This window comes from Paramormyrops kingsleyae, chromosome 16, assembly GCF_048594095.1.
Source record: "Paramormyrops kingsleyae isolate MSU_618 chromosome 16, PKINGS_0.4, whole genome shotgun sequence".
NCBI lineage: Eukaryota > Metazoa > Chordata > Actinopteri > Osteoglossiformes > Mormyridae > Paramormyrops > Paramormyrops kingsleyae.
In genome coordinates this window covers 31,896,881-31,921,951 of record NC_132812.1, presented here as the reverse complement: position 1 = coordinate 31,921,951, position 25,071 = coordinate 31,896,881, and the positions used below count along the sequence as shown (strand labels likewise).

At 41.0% G+C, this 25,071-nt stretch overlaps 2 protein-coding genes across 3 annotated transcripts; both read left to right on the top strand.

Moving 5' to 3' along the window:
- Positions 1–1,130: 1,130 nt before the first annotated feature.
- Positions 1,131–5,114, top strand: rnaseh2b (ribonuclease H2, subunit B). 2 transcript variants are annotated; one of them, XM_023811390.2, is made up of 11 exons: positions 1,132–1,359; positions 1,870–1,941; positions 2,181–2,288; positions 3,033–3,109; positions 3,300–3,414; positions 3,577–3,641; positions 3,719–3,824; positions 4,071–4,152; positions 4,241–4,286; positions 4,530–4,607; positions 4,947–5,114. In XM_023811390.2, the coding sequence occupies exons 1-11, from the start codon at positions 1,296–1,298 to the stop codon at positions 5,055–5,057; spliced, it is 924 nt and encodes a 307-aa protein (XP_023667158.2). In that variant the 5' UTR covers positions 1,132–1,295; the 3' UTR covers positions 5,058–5,114. The 2 variants fall into 2 exon arrangements, with proteins under 2 accessions (XP_023667159.2, XP_023667158.2); XM_023811391.2 differs by lacking the exon at positions 4,241–4,286 and having other exon boundaries at positions 1,131–1,359.
- Positions 5,115–22,623: 17,509 nt separating this feature from the next.
- On the top strand, positions 22,624–24,112 carry LOC111843681 (nuclear receptor subfamily 0 group B member 1-like). Its single transcript, XM_023811455.2, has 2 exons — positions 22,624–23,273; positions 23,730–24,112. Exons 1-2 carry the CDS (start codon positions 22,721–22,723, stop codon positions 23,969–23,971), a joined length of 795 nt encoding a protein of 264 aa, XP_023667223.1. The 5' UTR covers positions 22,624–22,720; the 3' UTR covers positions 23,972–24,112.
- The last annotated feature ends 959 nt before the right edge of the window (positions 24,113–25,071 follow it).

Below are 25,071 nucleotides of genomic sequence, written 5' to 3'. Positions count from 1 at the left end.
AAGAACAAACAATTTGCATGTAATGCCCATTACAAGTTTCGATCATGTAAATAATAATAAAAAATGTATTTAAGTAATTATGCAGGCCTATGTTGATTAGGTCTAAGACAACACAAACCCTTACTGTGCAGATGTCATACTTTTGTATGTGGAAATAACCAAACAGTGTTTTGTCGTGCAATTTCAACACAATTATTTTAAAAACCGCATTTGTTATTGCAGTACGTTAATGCAAAATAGAAAGTAGCATCCACGAATTTGGTGCTATTAAACCTGTGGCCTGTACTACGAAGCGGGGTTACTTACTTATCGGGGTAACTTATTGGATTTAAGGTACCACAGTTTAAATGGACTTCATATTCGTTCACTTGCATTTTTCCCAGACTACAGTTACCCCGATAAGCCAGTAACCCCACTTCGTATAGTACAGGCCCCTGGTGTCTTATATAATTTGTGTTAAATTATAGCACTTCTGCTGACTTGATTAATTTAGTTAAAGCTACATGTCCACGTTCCCGAAAAATGAATGTAAAAATTCGCGAATAATATTTGGGCACCTCCAATAATTATAGGTTACAACGTGAGTGAGGCTGGTTGCCGAGACAAAGATGTGCTGCGTACCTAAGCCAAAACTTGAAATATTAATTATACAGTATAGACTTATACTAACAAATATTATGTAGGCTATCCCTAATATCGATAAGATCTAGATATTATATGATTTTCTGTGATAATTTTCAGTATTGTTTTTGGCCTACGCCTCCTGTTTGAGCTTCTGCGATTTTTCAGCAACAAAAAAAACCCAAAACTTATACCATAGTGCACGTGTTATAAGTAAAATTAAAAGTAAAAAAGTTTTACAGTCAAACTGCATCAGTCACCTTATCTCCCACAGCGGAGTTCATGAACTACAATACATCATTCCAAACTCTTTCGCCGCTGAAAGATGACGACATGGGACAATCCATTGGAAGGGTTAAAAAAAACAGATTAAAATGTAATCATGACCAAAAACGGAAACATTCATGTACATATTAAAACATGCATTTAATTCAGTCGTTTTAGATTATAAAAATACCAAATGATACATTTGTCATAAGTGTATAGAAAATGTTTTTCGAAATGGAATGACTCTTTTTTGCCGCCATTTTTTTTGCTTTCCGCAGACAAGAGAACAGCCCGCTATCTGCACCGAAAGTGAATTAGGAGTGGAGTTGCACGCCAACAGCAAAATTGCGATTATTGTAATTAAATTGCAGTAAAGGTTGCGTGTAAACGAAACGGGATTGTCCAGTATGGCCACAAAAAAGAAGCGTTCTCCGAGCACAGGGACTGACACATGGGTTGTTATTTCTGCAGGTAATTATTCCGCTTTCACTTTCGGTTCAAGTTGCTTTAGTACCTGCTAATAATTGATCTGATAACTGACAATTGTTACGCTGACCTTAACAAACTTTAAAACAATACTGTCATGGACGTTTCTTACCAGTGCAGTACAGCAAAAACTAGTGCAAGCGATATTTTTGCCGTAAAGTACAATATGTATTTTAACCTCAGGAATATCGGAAAGTAGAGTTTTTTAGACCAAAATATGAAACTTAATATCCATAGAAATCCAGTGTTGGAGTATGTAGAATACATCTATACGTATATCTGTGCATTTGTGAGGTTAACATCAAGATGCATATAGTAACACAAAATACAGCTCAATTTAAGTAATTACGTGATAAAGTGGAAACTGCTTTGACCAAAGGTACCTTGTACAGTATCTTACACTGTACATGAATCACCATGACAAGATACAACTGTCTTGTAGATATAAAAGATTTTAATAAATATAATTTTGTTGTGATCTCTATCTGTTTGCAGACTCTGCAATCAGTACATCAAAGAAGGATAGCAGAGACCCAGTCATAGTCCGGTTAAAAAATCCTTCTACAGGTAAAGCTGCAGTCAGTGTTTTCAGTCACATCAAGAAGCCACCAAAATTATGAACGCATGTACGTCAAAGTGACGGTTGACCCCCACAATTGTCTCTGTAATGAAAACTGTCAAAGTTTCATTTTAACTTGCATATGATAGTTATCACAAATATAACCTCGAGGTGGTGATATGTATAAATGACAGGTTTTGTCTAAACACGTTTCGTTCAGTCCCATGCTTTGTGTGTGTCTCTCCAGGTCTGGTATCACTCTATATGTTTGCCGGTGGTGACACCCGTGTCTTTGAGATGAAGGCCTTTAAGGAAGATCACCACTCCTGGTTCATCGGCCAGACAGTGCACAGAGGTGGCTAAACCGCACTCACTTTCTCCTCCAAGTTCAGCTGCTTCCTACCTACTTATGCATAGTTTAGATTTATGGTGTTTATATTATCATGTTCTTTTCTAAGGAACAGTTAGTCCATATATACCTGAGAGCCCCACAGTCGACATGCTTTTAAACAAAACCTAAAAACTCATCTTTTTAGAAAGACATTTTCTTAAAAAAATGTATAGATTCCCCTGTTTTATTTCTTTATTTTTACTCTGTAGAACTTTTAGATTGCTAAAATATAAAGTTCAATACAAATAAAATTTATTATTATTATTATTATTATTATTAAAGGTCCAGATATTAAAAAAAGGAAAAAGAAAAAAAACCTGGATTGTAGTGTGACTGTTATACTTATTAAAAAAAAGACAAACACAGAATGCGCAGATGATAAAAAGACAATTGTTTCAATCCTATTAATATTTCATTTGGGATATATATAGAAAGCAAACTTTTAATCGCTGTTTATATGTCATTGCTAGACCATAAAGTTATTTAGTATGTGCTTTCACAATCAGCCAAACTGTTTTCATTCTGACCCCTGTTACATGTCGTTCACGGCCACTTGGCACATCTGTTTGTGCAGGAGGCTCAGTCAGCGTTTATATTTTACAGACTTTCAGTAGCACGTTCAAAAAACAACACGGAGGGAAAATGGCAGTGATTTCGGTTTTTATAGAATTTCAATGAAATCTACATTGACATCTATGACTTCTATAGATGGAAGACTTTTGTATGTCACTCCAGTGGATCCACTCTACCTTGTATTGCCCTACCTGATAAAAGCAGAAAAAGAGGTGAGTTAAAGCATTATTTTTATATTACTATATTTACATTCATCTATTTGGCAGATGATCAGTACAGCTGGTGCTCCCTGAATAGCAGTGGTGTACTGTTTAGTAAGCTAAGTCAGTCAATGCTTTGGACTGTATTGTTCAAACAGTACTATACTATTGGTACTATATTATTTTTACTTTTATCCTGCAGGGAAAATTTCAACCTGTGCAGCAAATGGTCATGGATGAAGATTTCCCAGCCTACACCAGGCTGTTGAATTGTTTGGGGGAACATGCCTCACTCGCCCATATTGCTGAGGAGAAAGGTGGGCTGGCCTACTTTCACGCAGTGTTACATCTTTGGAGATTTCACAAGAAAAATAATACGAGAATAAAACAAGCTAATATGTCTGAAGAATGTTTCGAGCTGCAACACTAGCAATGTCAGCTGCTTCAGTAATGTGCTACCTCACATCGTTGTGTTTTAGAAGTTGGAAATCAGAAGTTCCACAGATACAGCCAGGAGAAGACAATGGAGTGGTTAAAGAAAAAGGTATGCGTGTTTTTATTATAGTTTGTTCTGTTTAAAGGATTTTATGTGTTTTTAAAGCTCAAATTACTTTCCCTCAGGTTGATAAGACTGTGAAGGTTCTTAAGAACAGTAACATTTCAGTTGGTGGGGGCGTGAAATCCACAACCTACATCAGAGTGAAGAAGGAATCGGATGTTTCGGATGGTATAGTATGCATACCTCTCTGTTTTAGATTTGTTTAGCAGACTCTTTCATTCAATGAAGCTTTTCTCCTGCTCGCATTTTGTATTGCAACCAAAAACAATTTTAGGATTTTACCATCTTTAGGTCTTTTGTTGCTTGCAAATACTTTTTGCCCTTAAATGATAATTTTGCTGCTGCATGTATGAGAATTGGCAGCAGACACTGTGATTTTATCTATACTAATGCTTGCTTGTCTTTCTTGAGCAGAAGAGTATCTACGGTATGCCCATGGATTAATATCGGAGTATCTGAGTGAAGACTTGAGCAGAGACCTCCTGAAGCATTTACAGTATGTGTCCTTACCTGTTGTGAGAGACCCATACAAAACGCTGTAGAGAATTTTCACACTCAGAATTTGGTCACTTTTATTTGGCAAGGTTACCTGATGTTTCAAGTCCCAAAAAAGTAGAACCTCCAAATAAGGTAAGTAAGGAACGTGTGATGTGTTTGCTGTTAAATTTTGTAACTGGTTGGTAAACATACCCCTGAAACCTTCAGCACTTACCTACTGAGCTTTCTCACTCTTGGAAAAATTAAATTTGCACCAGCTACTAAAATAGCATGTAATTGCAGTTCAGGACAGTGCGTTTGTGTGTGTGACTTTAGCTGTACTCGGCCTGTGGTCGCCCAGGCGATGGAGATGCACCTACATTTTGTATTTTGCAGAAGCGGAAACTGTCTGACAAGCCTGTCGAGGCAGCGGAAGACTACACCCAGTTCAATGGTAGAGACTTTGCTAGAAAAGTGAGTTTTCAGTGTTTTCTTAATGAAGAGAGAAAAACTGCAGAATACATGAAATGTGATAACTTTTAAAGAGAAACTTCATATATCATATGCTTTGAGATGTATTCAGTTTTAATTTTAGATCTATTGCATATTTATTTATGGCTTGCTTCTGTCAAAGGATGAATGTCTTTTAATATATTTTAGCCAGAGGATGGATAAAAGCATTTTGGCCTTCTAGTAAAGAACTATATGTATATTTAATAAAAAATCACAATATTAAAAGTGAGTAAATTGTATGCATGTAACTATATTGTAGAAAAGGGGTCTGGTGTAAAGTTGGGTGTTTTTACACAACAGCCCCCAAAGAAGTTGACAGCTGTGCAGAAATCTCTAGCCAAAGTGGACAGGACCGGAATGAAGACCATGTCCTGCTTCTTCAGCCCGAAACCAAAGACAGAGGGCAAATGAGTGTGAAATGCTCAAATTTCTATGATCTTTTTGCCAATAAAAGTGTAATGTGGATAATCCAGTGCTAAATGGTATATACTTTTACTGATGATGAAAACGACTTGAAGGTATAAAATGATCATTTATCCTTGAAGGGGCAGGGCTTTTAGTATTTAGCAGAAATTAGCTCCAGCCCTATCCTCCACGGGCTACGAAACTGGCAGCTGGTGGGTGGGTAGGTGGCACAAAATACCCCCATCTCCCGCTGAACCAATATTTGGTCATGTGAATATAATCACCTGCAGAGCCTCACCCGTCTGTTGTCTCCTGGTTTTTACTTCATCTTAATCAGATCATGGAAGCAGCCATTGTCACAGAAGAGTTTGGACTTGCTGCAACATTGATTCAAAACACAAATGAGATGTTTTAGGGTCAAATCACCATTATACTGTAGCTGTATCAACCTTAAACGGCAATAACTGCAAGTTAACAACTGAGTATAGCATTTATTACACTTACTAATTCAAGAGAAAATCCCACTTATAATAGTGGAATGATATTATTAAAAAATGCACATGTTAGAAATATGCTCAATTAGCTCTATGTCTTATAAATGCCTGTTGAGATGCATTTGTTTGCACCACGTTTCATTGTATCTTTGCTTATTTGCATTTTCTAAGAAGTGTCAGCAGAGGGCAGCACCATTGCTCTTTCTGGTACACACGGAAATCTGTGAAGTTCGTGCTGCGTGGGGAGGGGGCTGGATTTTTGATGTCTTCTGAGAATGTGGACACTGAAACCCTGAAGCAGCATCGCTGATTAGTGTCACAATGCCCTTGTATCAAGGCCGTACCACCAAGATAATTAACTGGGAGGAAAAGCAGAGCTGTACAGCAGGTATTACTCAGCTGTAACATTACGATTAGTCCAGAGATAAAGTTGGCTAAACTGGTAATCAGAACAAAAGTCAAGCGGCTGACTGGGACATTTCCAGCGGTTTCAGCATTTTGCGTGGACATGTCAGACATGGACATGGAAATCTGTGTTTTCACGCACGTTGCCTGGCATCCTAGCCCATTATCAGCAGCATTTGGGAGGTGTTGTTTGGCATGACGTGGCTAAAAACAGTCTGATTTCAAGGGCTCAAACCCTGTTGTATCCTTGCCGAATGTTTCCTGGTGAAGGCTAACGCCGGCCGTGTGAAACCACCAACTGCTGGTCACTCATGTCAGATGTTTTACTTCTTGGAATTTAGGCTTAAATTCACGGTAATACTTCAGCCGTATCTGCAGTCTCTCGCATGCGGCTTCAAGCCCCCTAACTGCATTATTTTGGCAAAGCCTGACATCAGCCATACCGTCGGAATGATTTGTCATTCCCTGGCAACCCTCAGCTTGCAATGTCATGTCCTCAAAGTTACATGATGACATTTGAAACCAATGGGTTTGACTGGCAGGTCAATTAATAAAATAAAATGCAGAAGACTGCGTAAAGGGACCCATTACACCCTGATCAGCCCCATGTGCTGATAGAAATCTAATCTCTGCTTCCCCTTTACATCTAAAATAGAATCAACAGTAATATGCTGCTACATTCAAAACATAGTTTTGCTCCATTTTGTTGCTATTTTCCTCCAACTGGCAGTATCACATCCGGTGAGTCTGCTGGCTTCTTCAGCACCTGGATGGAAACACAGCTCCCTTCTGCCATCCTTTGTTAGTCTAACCGCTGTCTGACTACGACAGCAGACGTCTGAGGCACGTCTCACCCAGTAGTGAACCGGAGTCTGATGGGGACAAATTATAAGCAAACAAATGATTTATCTGAGCAACATCATGTTTTGGACTTGCGAAGACCCAAGGAGTGCCGTGAATTGTGGCCCAACTTTTCAATCAGCCCCCTGATTCAAATTTAATTTAGTTCAGTAGATACCATGCAGCCTGAGCTCCGTCAATAGTTTTGTACAAGTGCTGATGAGATGTTAGCTTGAGAACAAACAGTATTGAAAGAAGAAAAAATAACTGCGATAGTATCCAAAATGAAATGAAAGAAGGTTAGATGCTGGCAGAGTGATGCTTAAGGATGCTAATTTATTAGTTGTTAGCTATTAATTGTAAGCAGTATGGGGTTACTACCCCCACTGTCCTGACCAGGATAAGCAATTAGACGACTAATGGATGGATGGATGAGTTTATTAGTGTTGTACCTTTTACTGCTCAAAAGATATTTGAGCTATAAATAGCAAAAAAATATTTGAATATACTGCAGACCCTGAGCTCACTGTGTAATTTATATGGTTGAGATGACAATAAAGTTCACTTTGACTTTGACTTTGAATATCCTATGGTGGTAAAAAATACCCTAATGGCGATGGAAGTAGTGAAGATGTCTTTTGCGTTGTAATTGTTATTTCCAGGTTCAGTGCCTAATTTCCTAGAAGATGATTAAGCAAATCATTTCAGTTTTTTTCTCATGTTCCTCCTCCTTTGAATCGCCGCACATCTGACTCAATTACAGCTGCATTCCTTCCTTTATCTCCTTATTCAATGTAGTGCACGTCGCTGCGCACGTCGACTCCATTCATAAAGCGTGACTTCTGAAAATCTGTCTTCAAGGCCTTTCTCGCTTTTATTAGCAGAGGGACCTCTCACCCTCCGTCTGCCGCATCAATGTGCGCGAAGATGCTCCATGCTGACCTACGGAAGAGAAAGCCGGCGGTGACAGCTGAGAGAGACGACTGGTCAGGGGCAGCATCTGGTAAGCGAATCCCTGACGGTGGGAAGCTTGTGTTAAATCCATGTACGCTGTTATATCGAAGTAAAATCCCACGTCCAGGCTATCTGTCGTCCATGGCCTTGTCCCTTCCATGCCACATTTTGTTTTTCTCTTTTACAGGTAATTTAGGTCAGCCATTCCTTTGGACCCAGGGTTCCAGCTTGTCTTGAGTTAGAGCCACAGGATTACCTGGCTGAACACAAAGCTACTTTTCTCCTTTGAAAATTGTCGGAAGTAAGAAAAACTGTAGTGATATTTCCTCAAAAAGACGAGATGAGAACTCTGGATTTGGGGCTGCGATGTTCTCTCACATTCTTATCAATATGCATTGTTATCCCTAGACTACATCCAGCTGTATTTCTTATATAACATGAAGGGAAACTTGACAAGCATTAAAGACGCCTAGAATATCTCCTGATGAGTATCCCCTGCTATTTTTAGACACAAGCATGTAGTTTTTAGAAACTAAAGGTAAAATTCTGTGTGGAGCATTCAGAGTATGAGCGGCCTCCTGCTCAAAAAGAATTAAACACCTCCTCAAACATAATAGTGAATCACAGAGTTCTCCACAAATTGCTGAATAGTTCTGCTGCTCCAGTTGTGAACTAACTAAAACTGAAACGTGTCTCTTTAATTCGTAAAGTACATGATTCACTTTGGGAAAAGCAGACATTGTCACATATTATATGTGTACAGATTGACTGATATACCAGATCAAATGCTGCAGGGTTGTAAAAAATAATTAAAATCACTGACCTACATCTATGACAGACAGCTTTGCTAAACCCTTGAAGGAGACACAGAAAAACTGAAGCAGACTTTTTCAGTCTTTTGTAAATGTTCTTTTTCCATATTCACCTGGGCTTTAGCTGCCTAAAACCAAGTGTCTGTGCTGGGTAGCTTTGTGCCGATGGCCTTGCCGCGTCTCTGACTCCCTGACAGACTCCTTGAAGCCGCGTTCTTCGAGGACTGAATCCAAGCCTGTATTGTCGTTTCTCTTGTCTGCACTACTGCTCCGGGCCCCTTACCTCAACAGGCAGACTTTGAAGATGGATTTGGGCTGTGTGTCGGTGGGGTGTGGGAACCTGTAACATAACAAATGGAAAGTGGGTTTGACCAATAGGACAGTGACAATACACCATAATCCCGCCCACTGTCATTTTGGTGATTCTCTAAGTTTAAAAAATGTCGACCTATGACAGATGGTGTCCTTCACCTTGGCCTAGTCTGGTGTAACGTCTGAGCTCCTCCCCATACAAATAAATCATCCAATCATGGCCACCCCTCCACTCCCCACACGCCTTTTTCATGTGTTTAATGGTCACTTAGGTATTTCAACAAGGGAACTAATTTGACCTTGATTATAATTGTTGGTTTTTAGGAATTTGGATTCCAGGTCAAAGGATCAATATGAGAGAAAACTGGAGAATATTTATGTATTCATTATATAATTTCTTTTTATACTGTAAATGTGTTTTACTACTATACAACAATAGCACACAGATAAATTGTGACAAATGGCTTTGCATCCACCCATCCATCTTGTATAACAATTTCCAGTTGCATCATTTAAGAAAAGAAGAGTAAAATTTATCCACAATTAATAGTAAAAGAATTCAACTTGTTTAAGGGGTCTCTTGTTGTTGTCTCCTTGAACTTTACAAGGTCTGTGCTTATGGTCTCCCTGAACTTCAAGAGGTCTGTGATTGTTGTTTCCCTAAACTTTGCAAGGTCTGTGCTTATGGTCTCCCTGAACTTCAAGAGGTATGTGATTGTTGTCTCCCTAAACTTTGCAAGGTCAGTGGTTATGGGCTTCCTGATTTTCATGAGGTCTGTGGTTGTGGTCTTTTTGGATTTTATGAGGTCTGCGGTTGTGGTCTCCCTAAACTTTACAAGGTCTGTGGCTGTGGTCTCCCAGATTTTAATGATGTCTGTGGTTGTTGTCTCCCTAAACTTTGCAAGGTCTGTGGTTATGGGCTCCCTGATTTTCATGAGGTCTGTGGTTGTGGTATTTTTGGATTTTATGAGGTCTGTGGTTGTTGTCTCCCTAAACTTTACAAGGCCTGCGGTTGTGGTCTCCCTGAATTTTATGAAGTCTGTGGTTGTGGTCTCCCTAAACTTTACAAGGCCTGCGGTTGTGGTCTCCCTGAATTTTACGAGGTCTGTGGTTGTGGTCTCCCTGAATTTTACAAAGTCTGCGGTTGTGGTCTCCCTGAATTTTACAAAGTCTGCGGTTGTGGTCTCCCTGAATTTTACGAGGTCTGTGGTTGTGGTCTCCCTGAACTTTACAAGGTCTGTGGTTGTGGTCTCACTGAACTATTTATGGCATCTGTAATCTTATTGAAGTTTTCCGAGGTGTGTGCTAGCCATCACTACCTAAAAAGCCATTTCCCAGCCTGGGTTTACCCACTTACTGCAGATAATTCTCAAAAGTTAATACCACAATTTCCATATCCCACGTTGGAATTTCCATAAGGTCTTCCAGAATGGTACATATGGCAAAGTAAACAGTGCTTTCAGTTTTCTTGTTTAACACATTTCTGAAGCGTAATAGCCCAAAACAAAAAGTAATTCAATACAAATTTGGAAAAGGTAAGGTAATGTAGAAATGTAATATATACAAGTAATGTGTTATATCGCCTAGTTTTTGTAAAAAGTTTTATAATAATACTATTAACCTTAAACTTTAAACATTTTTTATGCTACTCCGAATGACACCTGAAAATCCCACCCATTGTACCTGGGCCAGTGATGTGTTTGTTTGTGTCTCAGATAAGAGCATCCCTATTCGTTTGCTCCTATTGCAGTGGCTTCTAGAGGCACGAGGAGAAGGACACAGCCAAGGGCAACCTATTCATGCCCATTCGTGGTACTGAATAAATGAACTTAGAAACATCTCAGGGAATCAGACATAAGAGGCGGAAGATTCATTGTCCGAGTGCGCAGAAACATTTTATCCGACCCTGTCCCGAGCCTTTCCTAGAGAGGCCATTAACAGCAGACAAATGTCGGCCTGGGTGTTTAAGTCAACAAAGGAGAGAGAGGCGCACCAAGGCTGCTCTACCGTCTGCTCCTTTTATGTGCCGTGAACAGGCGACCTTGTGCTTCCGTGGCTGCATGCTGACCTTGGGTTCGACTCAAGAGGGAAGGCGAGCGGGAGCAAGCGGCAGCTGCTGTTGTTGTATGGCGGCTTGGCTGCTGTAGGGTGGCAACTCGAGAGAGAGAGAGAGAGAGAGAGAGAGAGAGAGCCAGACAGCGAGAGAGAGAGAGAGACAGAGAGAGAGAAGGAGGGAGGGAGAGAGAGGGCAGCTCATAATTCTGCCTGAAATGCAAGCAGCCAGAGAAGCTTTTAACTACCAGAAAATGTACTGCAGAATTTAGCAGCAAGTACGAGCCGTGACAAGTCATGTTGCTCAGGCCCAGAAAGGGCAGCTGTGTGGCATAAATAACAGCAAGTTTTAGTAAAATCATTCAAAGGATGATAAATGTGGAAAAATGTCCATCTCGAAGTGCAAAACTGTATTCACAGTGGTCTTAAAATAACATTCGAGGGAATTATATCCATAAAAGTACAAAGAATGAACACATGGAAGTGTTGTGATCTATGTTTATCGCATTGATGTTGCCATTGCCCGTCCTCCACGGTCCCTCTGAAACAGTGGCAGATGGGTTATCAGGTTCTCGAGGCTGAACGCCAGCCCGCTACCGCCGCTGTGAAGGGTGATAAGCGAATGCCAGCGATGACCGGGGGTCAGAGGAGCTTTCTGGCACTCACTCCAGCCCATTACTCAAAGCAATTCAACTGGTGGACCAAAGCTTGAACGATGGCTTCTATCATCCATTGGAATAAAAAACAGACCTCCAGAGAACGATTCTAAAATGAAATATATGACAACGTTATGAGAACCGTAATGCGAAACAGAGGAGACAATGTTTTTTTTGTAGACACCAATAACGAGGATGGTGATTGGCAACAAATACAAGCAAGAGTCCGTTCCAAGCCTTATGTGACCCTCTCTTTGTAGCGTGTGCATCATACTCATCAAGGAGTCGTCATTCCTTCATCTTCATAAAAATCAGACATGCTGATTACATCCAGCCTTGACTCCTGCAAATAAACTCGGTGCCCTGCGTGCCGCAGATATGTTCATGCCAGACTTTCAGAGATGGAGGCGGCTGTAAACAGACTCACCCGTCTCCATGGCAGGAAGCCCGCAGACTGCGAGGCATCTGCTCAAGCTGCCCGTTTAATCCTGAGATGTGTGCGACCGACGGCTGGAATGCTCTCCAGCTCATTTCGGCGCTCAGCCTCTCTACCATGATTTGCATTATTAATTTAGTTTCTTAGCCGAGGTTTTCATGCAGAGACCCCCTACTCCTTTACACAGGTATGTATGTAATACTGCAGCTACAGAGGCACCTTGCTAAGAGGTCTACATTCAGTGCCCTTGGATCTAAAGCGAGCAAACTTTGCATCCCAAGTCTTGAACCTCTGGTCTACTTTCTGCTCCATCTACTTATTTCCTCAATTTATTCCATTATAAATTATTTTATTAGTACAGAGCACTTCAGGTTCAATTTTGATTATGCTCTTCAAAAATGAAAAAACATGCTTTTCTATCACTGTGTGTATATATATGGACAAGAAACAGTAGGCTGTTTAAACACTGAAATGCGAGGACGGGAATATTAAATATAAAAATTCTGATGTCATCATTAGTGTGATTAACTCGCACTCGCCCTGGGAAAAGAGTTCCGTTTCCAACAGCTCTGTCAAAGAGCTCAAAATTCATCAATTAAGAATGGAGAAGTCGATCACTGTTTTGCAGACATGTGCTTTCACACAAAGGCGTGCCCATGCATGCACACACACACACACACACACACACACACACACACACATACAGAGGTTTATAATCATATCTTTATGGGGACTCTCCATTCATTTCTATGGGGAAAACTCTAAACATAACGACCTTAACCCCTACCCAGCCCTAACCTTAACCAAAAGTAACCAAACAAAATAAAAGTGTTTTAGCCTTTGTAGTTTTTTGATTGCACTCACAGCTCTTTGTGGGGACTTGAAAAATGGTCTCCACAATATCAAAACAACAGGTTTTTATCACATTGTAGACACACAAACACACACACACACACACACATAGAGGCTTATAGGTGTGTGCTACTTCCATTTCCATGTCTTTTTAATTTACAAAAAAAAATAATACAGAAGCCCTTGAAAAGAGCAATAGTCAGTTTATATTGCCGGAGGAAACAAGGCCAAATCCTTTTATAGGAAGAAGTCACAGAAGGATGAGAGCTAAAAACCAAGGCAGTTGTCATGGTAACACCCGGCGCGACTCATAACAAACCAGCGAGAGACATCTTCCTGCAAAAGGTGCGCATGAAGTAAAGGCGGGTAATTACGGGTAATTTCACCCAGTGCTGTTTGCAGAAAGTTTCTGAGTTTTTTGGTGTGCGTGTGCGTATGTGTTAAGGAACCATCAGCACAGATAGTATCCAGACCTCTTCTAATGGATTGCATCCAGTTCTTCAAGGCCACAGATGTCTCATTGTGCCAAATACACTTTCTCTATGGGTCATGGTAACCTTGGTGCCTGTTTAGGTTTCTTTTGTATGTGTCAGCTTGCCTGAAAATGCTTACTGTTATGGAAAAAAACCTCATGCTCAGTGAAAATGTGTATAAACAATTTTGAAAATATATATTTTCACTGGAGGTATTTGGATTAAAATTTACAGGTGTTTCTTATTTAATTACATCTTTTACACAGTAACAAAACAGACGCATGTGGCAACCACAATGCTTACAGCAGACTGGGGAGTAGGACTGAGTAGTTGGTTTGATTCCTATCCTGGCTGTGTAGGGAATTTGCACATTCTCCCTGGTCTCCTATTGTTGTTTTCCATGTACACAATTTCCTACTGCTGTTCAAAGGGTAGGTTGATTGATATCTACAAATCGCCCTTTGTTCATTTGTAAGGCTCGAGCTGGACCAGCATCCTGTCCAGAGTGTCCCCTGTCTTGTGCCTTGTGGATCCTAGGATGGGGTTCAGGTTCATTGTGACAGTGTTATATACATGGTTCAGAAATCTGAATGGTAGCAAGAGAAGCCTTTGAGCTGTTGTGGCTCAGCATTGAAACTTCAGGAACAGGCATCCAAATGAAATGGGAGAGACTCGATGGCACCACGGTCTCTCCATCCTGTCTCTCAGCCTGAGGCCCATCTCCCGTATCTGCAGACACCCTACAGATTGGTGATCATGTGACTTTTTAGCACTCAGCGTCCCCTAAATGTCTGCTGAGCCAATAGTTTCTGGAGCTAATAAACTTCTTGACCCAATTTATGGTTGTTTTGCATGGGATGGCGTGAGCATCTGATAGCAGTTTGTAACTTTGTCCTTTTCTCTTGCTGTTCGCCTTAGATTAGAGGTTAAAATGCTCCAGGAGAACGTAGGGTCTGAGGGGAAAGGAGTAGCAGGCCTCCTGCCCACTGTACTAGGATAGGAGAGTGTGTAATTTGAGAAAGCAGGCCTACTTTGCTTTCATGCTCATGGGAGATGCTGCAGTTTCACCCACAACTTAATTTTTATTGGCTGATTACAGAACTAGATGATTTATATGGCCCATGCATTTTTCAGCTAGTGATCTTTACTGCTTATCAACTTCATGTTGTCCAATGCAACACAACAACCAGTATTTTACATAAATTCCTATACTGTCACTATGCTTGTTGTATGGCTGACAACAATGAATAATGAAAATACTCAACATTATCTTCTACCTTTCTGCTTTAAGTACACAGTTTTAATAATGTTCTAAGACTACTCCAAGTTGATATGATTTGGTTGTGAACTGAAATTACAAAAAATGGATTATATTAATCTTTTTTTGTGGGGGAAATAAGCAAGAGATCTGTATGCAGTTTGGTTTTACGTAAAAGTGTGTAGGTAAGGAGTGTGTGATTACAGGGCGCTGCTGCACTCACCACATGACAAACCACCTCAGGCATGAGATTCTGGGTGCACCCGGGTGGCAGGTGATACCTCAGCACCACACTAGTCCAAATGGAGCAGTGTGATTCTTTTCCAGTGGCTGCAGTGCCAATCCTGCCACCAACCCCTACATTTCCCTGTAAGTTAGAGGATCTCCTTATAGGGCTGGATGTAGAGTAACATCATACCCCGGATGAAGCAATTGCAGATTAAGGGCCTTGCTCAAGGGCCCGACCGAGTAGGATCACTCTGGGCATTCGAACTAGCAGCCTTCTGATTGCTGGCACAGATCCTTAGCCTCAGAGCTCCACCCAAAACAATGTGTGACAGTGTTTTTTTTAAGGTTTATCAACCATCTAATACAGAAAACATCAGGAAATCCTGTGAGGTGCTAAACATTGCTGTGCCCAGTGTGTATGAAACAAATGAGCAAAACCAAATAAAGAGTCACACCAGACTATGTACAGGGAAACGTCAATTCGTCAATCCATCCATCTTGTGTACGGAGAACCAGCTTAATTGATTTCAGGGAACATTTTTGTCTTGAGCTGATAGGCCTTGAAACAGCTCGTTGACATGTTGAAGGGCACAATCCACCTGTATCAGGGTGATAAGGAATAAAGCAGAAAACACCACCACAGAATGCCACAGGAAAAAACGTTCAGGAAATAAGCCGGGCCCAGTCTAAGCAGACATTTACTGCAATAAAATAACCATATTTTCAATTTAAAAACACAAATTACAACCTGTAGTAACAGGCTGAAATGAGCAACACACTGCTATAAAATGATAATGATTTAATTCAATATAAAGTGGTTTCATTCAGTAGAGACTATGCTTCAACCAAAGCTGTTCATAGTTTGGGTCTTACAGCTATTAAATGTGTATGGTGTATTGGATTTGGGTGCCAGTTAAAATAATGCAAAATAGTTAATTGTCATATATACTTAGTAAAATCTGGTGCTTTTTCACATGCCTTCTGTAGGCTGCAAGTTAACTCTACACTAACAAAAGTAGGAACAGTAAATAATACAGACAATACATAATGCTAAACAACACAAAGTAACACAAGACACACAAGAATTGTATCACACAATCAAATGACAAAGGAGCGTTGTGTTGACAGAGTGTGCAAATTACCAGCAGTTTCGTCTACACTGCCTTTCTTAACTTACAATTAGCAGGTAGTTTTGGAATCTTGTGGTAGAAGTGCTAATGTTTCTGTGCCGAAGAATGGATGAGTGTGTATTCAGGGTGACTGGAGTCCTTGATGATGCAGGATGTGTTGAAAATGTGCTTAGGTGAAGGCAGACGTGTCCTGGAGATGGTCTGGGCAGGTCCCTAGCTGAGTCGTACCTCAGTGCAGTGCATCCAGTGAGGGTGGATTCTATTGTGTGTCTGTAGAAGATGGTAAGAGCTGTTGCTGGGAGGGAGCAAAAACCTGGACTGTCTGTGGGTCCCTGAGGACTGGATTGGGAAGCACTGCTGTAGGCCAACAAGGTGCTTTCCCACCTGCATGTGCTGGAGTCTGCCGGTGAAACAGGCCGGAATCTAGTTTTATATGGAGTCACTGAATCTTAGGTCCAGTAATTTTGTCACAAGTAGAAAAAGGGGACATCATGTGTCTGGGATATAGATTTTCATGTATGCCATCACCAGTCTTTCAGTGGCAATGGGGGTGAATGGCACAGGACCACAGTCATTCAGACTGTCAGCTTTGTTTTTCTTTGGGACCAGAATGATTGCATTGTGTTTAAAACAGGTGGGAGCTGCTGGTTTTCCACAGAGAAATTCCATGAAACGCAAGCAAGTTGGTCACAGGCTTTGAAAATGCATCCGGCAAGAATGAATCTTTTTAAAAGTTCTTCTCACATCCCCCCAGGAGACAGAGAAACTAGTGCTGCTAAATGCTACAAGGACTTGCATGAGAGGGTCTTTGATTTCAAGAACAAAGCAAGCATACAATGCATAAGAGAGACGAATTATATTGGACATAAGCAAGTTTGTTTTCGGTCTGTAGTCTGTGAGGTTGTGAATACCCTTCTGCATGGGCTGGTCTACCATTTCCACTTTGCATTCTATTTCTGTATTATTGACTTCCAGAAATGTAGCTAAATTTCCCGTATGACTGAATATAAGCAGCAGAGAGAGCATTTACTGAATCTATGGTTTCTGGTTGGGAAGGGTGGCTGTTTCTGAGGAAACACAGCTGGGAGCACAGTTTTTAATACTAACTGTTGCATATTCTTCCAGATCAGTCTGTGAACAAGTTCTACACCCAGTAAAAGACTTGATTAAGGCGTGATTAATAATTAAGGCAGAAAATAATATGGCAAATTGCATCCTGAAACTGGCAGGTTGAAGATGGTGGGCTTGTACACCAAAGGTGGATATTTCAGGTCCAGACTGTGTCTCAAGGCTATTCACCCTGCTACAGTTTCAGTAATATTTCATCCCACAAAAACAATCGAAACCAACTTTAGTTTTTTTTTTTTTTTTTTTTAATAAATACTCAATTAATACCTATTTGTGAGACCACTGGTTAGAATCCTTACAAAGTACAACCACTGAAGACTCAATGACCATCTGGTGTATTGTAGCCTGCCACCAAGTTCATATAGGCATAAATGTGACTTCTTTGAGAATTAACTGATCATCATAAAACATCTACACGTCATTCAAGTTTCTCTTTCCAGTCCTTGAACAGAAGCTGAACTGTACAAGGCGAGGGAGTAGAGGTGTCTGCTTGACTGTGGCCTTGATGTATGCATGCAGGGGAAAAAAAGAATTTTCAAATAAATCAACTATGGAGACAATGTGTGAACTACATTTTGTGCCCTCGGTGAAGGCATTTATCTGCAATGCCATGCAATTGCAATTAAAGAACACAATCTCCTTTCGATTTTGCATTTTGTATAGGCGAAAAATAATGTTCGGCATATAGGCCTAACCAACAGGACTAATAGGGCCTCATACATAGTATATGACACAAAATATGGTTCCTGGAATCAATGCATGATGCACCTAAAAAGTTGAGCCTAATAGGACATTGAGAGTAAATAATGTCATTTTAAAAATGATTAAATATTAAATATACTCACAAAAACAAACAAGACCAATCATTTCATCAACTATGTGACCAACAGGGTGGTAGTCAAACTTGCCAAGTGGTGATCAGTAGTTTAAATTATAATAAAGATAAGAGGCAAAGGTGCAGCACTTAATGACGAAACCCAGGGCGATCATTTGCCATTATGGAATGCAAAATCACAAAAACTTAATTACTTTAATACTGCATCAAAACCTAAGTCTGCAGAATTGCAGCAAAACCTCACATTGGTAATCATAAATCATTTAAAAAGAAATATACCTGAACCAAAACTGTAACCATATTGTCACAATCTGTCTGTCAATGCAGTTATGTTCCTGTTTGGCCAGCAGGGGTCTCTGCTGGTCCCGTTTCCTCCCTTCTCGTTCCAAATCACTCACACTTGTTCCTTGTCTGATCCTCATTACTCTTGTATATAGCTAGCAGCCTGTGTGTTGTTCACTAGTTCTGTCATTGTTAGTGCTGGTGCTCTGTGTTGGTTCTTGCTCATAAGTAGTTAATCCTAATGTTTAATGTTACTGTTTACCTAACAGTCCTGTGTTTAAATCAGCCTGGTCCCTCCCTGGAGTTATCCTGCCTGCCTCCTGTTTTGTGGTCCTTTTATTACCAGTTGAGTGTTTTCCTGTTTTGCAATAAAGTCCCTGTCTTTTCCACATGCTGCATTTCGATTGTCATTCCTTCCTCGTTTTCAGTTGTGAACACATGTGGGTTAAAAAAAGACAACTGCAGATAGAGATGGTACAGTTATGGTAAATGCAACTGATAAACTTCTTTGTTTAACAATTAACTCACCTCCCACATCTCCAACCTGATCTTTCTCTCACTTTCTTCATCACCGGCACTAACTTCTGTCAGGGTTAATGTCATTGTTTTCAGGCTGAGCAGTGTTTAGTCAGCCTTCAAGGTTTTTGCTTCTTCTTTAGAAGCACAGATATTGAAGTTCCCCTGATAATTACATGACCTAACTTAAATTACAAGCACAAGTAAAGAATTAATAACATTGGTTTGATGCTACAAGAAAGACCTCACAGGCAAACAAAAATCCCTAAACACAGCACTCTAACGATGTAATTTTGTAATTTGTTTACCAAATGTCATACGGTATAACAAATTATTAAGGTAAGGACTGAGCTCAGATGTTTCAGTAGCTCAATACTGTGGAAAAGATTTCCAGGAAGCGTTAATGAAAGAGACCTTCAAGGAATCATATTACTGTAAATTGCATTGCAAGTCATCATCTTCACCATCATCATCATCATCACTATCATCATCTTCACCATCATCATCTTCATCATCATCATCTTCCCACCACATTTCCTGGTCAATGTCTCCATGGCAGCAAGCCAAGCAGATCAGACCAGATTCCCTTTTTTCCATGGCCACAGACTTTAGCTCTCTCTGGTGGATCTGTTGATGTTCCCAAGTCTGCTAGCATCCCTCCAACATGTACTGGATCTTCTGTAGGGCCTCTGCCCAGCCTGGTACAGTTTCCTTGGGAGTCATCCATGTGGCACCTTCATAAGATGCCTCAATCACCTGACTCTTCTTGATCTGAAAGCACATTGGCTCTGTTCTGAGGTCCCTACTGGTTTCTGAACTCCTCACCTTGTCGTAGAGAATGAGTCCAGGAATCCATTCAGACTCAATGTGCCCGACCTCACACGGCATGTGGAAAAAGTTTTTGGTATGAGATGAAGTCATCTTGTGCAGAAGCTTCAGCCAGATGTTCTCAGAAAACCCTGAACTGCTCATGTGGGTTGCCCAGTTCCATCTGGCCTCCCTCCTTTGTGCCAAATCCAACTCACTTGCCAAGTGGTGATCAGTAGATAGTTCTCTCTCTCTTTACCTGAGTATCTAAAACATAAGGCCTGAAATCAGATGACATAAGTACAAAATCAATCATTGAGCTTTGCCCTTGGGTACAACAGTCTCCATGTGCACTTATGAATATCTTTGTGCTCCAACATGGTATATGTCATGGTCAATGTATGCCTTGCAATTAGGTCACTACTTTGGTTTAGATCCATGAGGCCATTCTTCCCAATAATGACCCTCCAGGTGTCTCCATAATTCCCCACAGAAACACTAAAATCTTCCAGTAAGACCACAAAGCAGGCGGTACCCTTTTGAGCACCAACGTTCTTGGGCACTGTGAATTTCCGTTGAGTGCATACACACAAACGACAGCCAGGGATTAACTCTCTGCAACTTGGAATCATACAGAGGTAACCCTGTTGTTCACCAGGGAAAGCTCCAGCTGTAAAGAGCTCAGACTGTATCCCCAGACAATCCAGGTTAGCTCAAGTTCCATCTCCACCAATCTGTCCAGGTCCTTCCTGCCTATTGCCTAAACAGCACTGACCCTGACCCCCATCTTTCATCTTAAGGGTGGTCAGCCCACTAGATGATGCTGCAAATCCTCATTTCTTTTTAAAAACACATTAACCAGTTTTTTTTATAGTATACCTTGGATATTTCCTAGGATTTCTTTCATTCTCTCCTTAGAGGGGTGACATGTTGGCGCAGTGGTCAGCACTGTCCTCTCATACCTCAGGGGTCAGTATCCACCAGGGTTCCGTGTGTGGAGTTTGCATGTTCTCCCCGTGTCATCATGGGGCTTCTTATGAGTACTCCAGTCCCTCCCCCCAGTAGAAAAACATGCTGAGGTTAACTGGAGTTACTAAATTACCCATAGGTGTGTGTGAGTGTGTGTATGTATGTGTGCATGTGTGTGTGTATGTGCACACGCAAGCCCTGCATTAAGTCGGCACCCCATCCTGGGTTGTTCCCTGAATTGTATTCATAGGCTCTGGACCCCCCCCCCCCTCATGACCCTAAATAGGGCAAGTGGTTTCAGAAGAGGCATGGATGTTTCCTTAGATATTTATTCAGCTTTCCCAGACTATATGAAAACCTCTAAGACTGGGAAATGGGGAGTTGACCAGGTGCATTTCATAACAGTGAAAACGCATGCAGAGTGTATGATGATTCATCGTTCAGTTACAATGAGGCCAAGAGTCACGGCTTCATAATTCAACCACTCAATTATCACAGTGAAACCAACAACACAAGGTTAAAATCTGGCCTTCAACTCCTCTTTCTTCACTCTTTTTGTAAAGAGTTTTGTCAGACAGAGAACAATTGATTCATATACAGTGGATTGTACAAGGTTCTGGTCCTACGTTATAAAAAAGAACAATCATAACAGCAGCAACTATTATATTATATGTGTGTGTCGGAGGGAGGGTGGGATTAGGTTTATATTATATTGTGGGGACCAAATGTCCCCCCACAATATGATAAAAAACAATTTTTTTTACATTGTAGAGACCATTTTTTCAGGTCCCCACAAAGATTTGTGAATATAATCAAAAAAGTAAAAATGACAAAAGTCTCGTATTTTGTTTGGTTACTTATGGGTAAGGTTAAGGCTGGGTAGGGGTTAAGGTCGTCATGATGTGATTAGAGTTTTCCCCAATGAAATGAATGGAGAGTCCCCACAAAGATATAATTACAAACCTCTGTGTGTGTGTGTGCGCGCGCGCGCGCATGGGTGGACACGCCTTTGTGTAAAAGCATGTGTCTGCCAAAAAGTGATCGACCTCACTGTTCTTATTTTGAGCTCTTTTACGGAGCTGCTGGAAGCTTAACTATTTTCCCAGGGCGAGTATACGAGTTAAACACGTTAATGATGACATCAGAATGTTTATATTTAATATTCCTGTCCTGGCATTTCAGTGTTTAAACAGCCTACTGTTTCTTGTCCATATAGACACACGGTAATAGAAAAGCATGTTTTTTTTGTTCTTTTTTTTTAATTATTGAAGAGCATAATCAAAATTGAACCTGAAGTGCTCTGTATTAATAAAAGAATTTATAGCGAAATAAACTGAGGAAATAAGTAGAAGGAGCAGAAAGTAGACCAGAGGTTCAGGACTTGGGATGCAAAGTTTGCTCGCTTTAGATCCAAGGGCACTGAATGTAGACCTCTTAGCAAGGTGCCTCTGTAGCTGCAGTATTACATACATACCTGTGTAAAGGAGTAGGGGGTCTCTGCATGAAAACCTCGGCTAAGAAACGAAATTAATAATGCAAATCATGGTAGAGAGGCTGAGCGCCGAAATGAGCTGGAGAGCATTCCAGCCGTCGGTCGCACACATCTCAGGATTTAACGGCCAGCTTGAACAGATGCCTCGCAGTCTGTATAATGTGTATAACAGTATGTATAATAGTTGCTGTTATGGTTGTTATACCCTGCAAACCTGCTAATTAAGAGAGGTTAGTTAGAAGACGGATGGATGGCTAAACAGCTAATACCCTAATCATCAACATCGACAATTAAAAACAACTACTGAACAGGATGTTGGCCGCATACACACAAACTGTCAAGGTATGCATCTCTGCAACTATAAAAACTATTCAACATGCTTAAGAACAACAATGCATGAGACACGAAATAAATAAGTAGCCTACATTTGTGTGGACAAAACGGAATTACAAAATTAAACAAACCAGCGGCAAAACGACCTATGTTTGCTCCAAGTAAGTTTAAATGCAGGATCGTTTCCAGTTCTCGGTCAGGTTAGACCTCTAATCTAGTTTGCTCATTTCCTTGTAGCTGGCTCCCTCTATTCATCCTCTCGGGTAAAGTTGTGGGAGGTGTCTGAGAAAATCTGAGTCTTAAGAAGTTCTTACAGGAGAGCATGGACCATAAACCTGTCTAAGTTACGGCGCACCGAGCGCATCCAGGTAGTGTGACAGCTCCATCGCAAATGTAAGAACAGGAATGGCGTGCTTTGACGACTGTCGCAGCCTCGGCGATAAGAGGCAAAAGAGCAGCATCCTCTACAGCATCTTGAAAAACGATGGCCAGGAAGAAAGGCAAGCGCCAGGGCGATCAGGTGCGGTGGTCCCTCTGCAGGCGTGCTCCTGTGTGTCCGAGACCAAAGTTAGGCTGCGGTGCCCGCAGATCGCCTGCAACGCAGCCTCCACCGTTCTGGTAAAGACGCTCAAGTTTGTGAAAAATGTACCGTGTTTCCGAGAGCTGCCAGCCGAAGACCAGCTGCTGCTGGTGCGGGGCGGCTGGGCTCAGCTTTTGGTACTGGGCATGGCGCAGGACAGGGTGGACTTCGAGACGGCGGAAACCCCCGAGTACAGCATGTTACAGAGGATTTTAACTGGCGGACAAGATCTCCACGACACTCGGCAGTCGAGAAACTGCCAGGGTGTGCCTTTGTCAGATATCCGGATCATTAAGTCTTTCCTGAGCAGGTGCTGGGCTTTGGATATTAGTACGAAGGAATACGCCTATTTGAAGGGAGCTGTCCTTTTTAATCCAGGTGGGCGCAAGAGTATAAAAATCTTTGACAAAAAAGATCTAATTATAGTCCATGGGGTTTCCATTAAAACGCATTAGTAAAGTTATTTAAAATAATTAAGTGTTGAATATTTATGTCAGAAATGTAGAAATCACCAACCCTCCATCCTTCCTTCAACCCTTAATTAATCCCGCAAAGGGCGCGGGGGCGCTGGAGTTTATCACATGTGGATAATTACAGAAATGCTGTCCGCAAAACAACGAGAATCTGTTTTTGTAATCTTTTGCTTAAACAATTTGGCGACGATATAAATGTATATTGGTAATATTGAACACATTCTAAGTAATTATATTTAAAAAGTTGATTGGTACAGTAGGCCTGTATTTCAATATTTACCATACTGTATATTTTATTATTTGGACTATCGATATTAAAGTATCTTACTAATATTTATTTAATTTTTTTTATCCCCTACAGACCTGGTCGGTCTGCAGTACCTCCACTACATACACGGCCTGCAGCGAGAAGCGCACCAAGCGCTGAATGAACACGTCAGAATGACCCGCAGGGAGGATTCCGCCAGATTCGCCAAACTCTTTATCGCTCTTTCCACGCTGAGATCTATCAGCTCGAACGTCGTCGCCGAACTCTTTTTTAAACCGATCATCGGATCCGTGAACATGGAGCAACTTCTACACGATATGCTTTACGGGAAATAGCCAAACACAAGAATGCAGGGACATAAGGAAATCAGAGGCCCACCGAAAGACGATCAATGACCACAAATGAGACTGTCGCTAGCTAAATTATTTCTTGTTACACAGCATATTTTTCTATAATTAAAGTGTTCTTTGGACTTACCGCTTTGCCCATAAAGTCTGTTTGTACCTGGATCCTCCGCAAATAACATACTGTGATCCGAATCACTGGTAATTCATCCGGAAATCTGATCATTCACCCGCTATAATTAAGATATTAATCTTACTTTCGTCTATGACATTTATACAAATCAAATCGCATAATGTGACTTCTAAAAGGAGCATATTTAAACAGAGAACATGCTTAGTGAAAACTGAAACAAAGACTGTGTTTAAAATGACATAATGATATTGCAACTGGCACGTCTAAGATTAATGGCTGTTATTAAAAACTGAATCTGAGGAGACCTGTTTTATTGCAAGGACTCTTCATTTTAAAGCAACGCCCATTAAAATGCTCGATAGCTTGAAACAGTAGTCAAAGTGTATTGAAAAAATTTCAATACTTGTATCCGGAAGAGGGCAGCGTTTACCCGAGAACTGCGGCATGGATTCGGGTTTGGCGCAAGGAATGTAAACGGGAGATGAGACTCCGACCAGCCCAGTGTTAAGATCGGTCAACTTCAATTGAGTAATTCACGCTGACAATAGTAATACGTATGCTAGTAAGGTAAATAACTTCTTTTATTGTGTCCGTAATTACACGTCAAAATCTGCGAAGGATCAACGCTTGTCCATATCCGACAACGTTTTCAGTCCGACCACCATTACACAGAGGTCGCATGGATGGGAAATAGACCTGACCTCTGCGGGAAACTCCTGGATTGTGATACATGAACAGTCAATTCAAAGTTAAGTCTCTCTTGCATTATCACTCCCTAATTGATCTGAAAAGGCGGGGATCCTTTGCGTAACCACAGTATGTGCACTAGCACAGCCTAGGATATACCTCTGTCCGATTCCATCGGGATACTGCGGGGAAGATCGTTTTCTATTGTGCTTTTATAACGAAGCAGCAGTTACCGCCAGTACGCAGGGCTTGAAAGTAATTTGAAGGTAAC

What these genes read in the sequence shown, in the direction of transcription:
- LOC111843681 (XM_023811455.2), top strand. Translation starts at nt 22,721, where the DNA reads ATGGCGTGCTTTGACGACTGTCGCAGCCTCGGCGATAAGAGGCAAAAG. An exon ending in AGCTGTCCTTTTTAATCCAG is followed by an intron (nt 23,274 to 23,729) that starts GTGGGCGCAAGA and finishes TATCCCCTACAG; the next exon opens with ACCTGGTCGGTCTGCAGTAC.
- rnaseh2b (XM_023811390.2), top strand. Translation starts at nt 1,296, where the DNA reads ATGGCCACAAAAAAGAAGCGTTCTCCGAGCACAGGGACTGACACATGG. An exon ending in ATGGGTTGTTATTTCTGCAG is followed by an intron (nt 1,360 to 1,869) that starts GTAATTATTCCG and finishes ATCTGTTTGCAG; the next exon opens with ACTCTGCAATCAGTACATCA. An exon ending in TGGAGTGGTTAAAGAAAAAG is followed by an intron (nt 3,642 to 3,718) that starts GTATGCGTGTTT and finishes ACTTTCCCTCAG; the next exon opens with GTTGATAAGACTGTGAAGGT.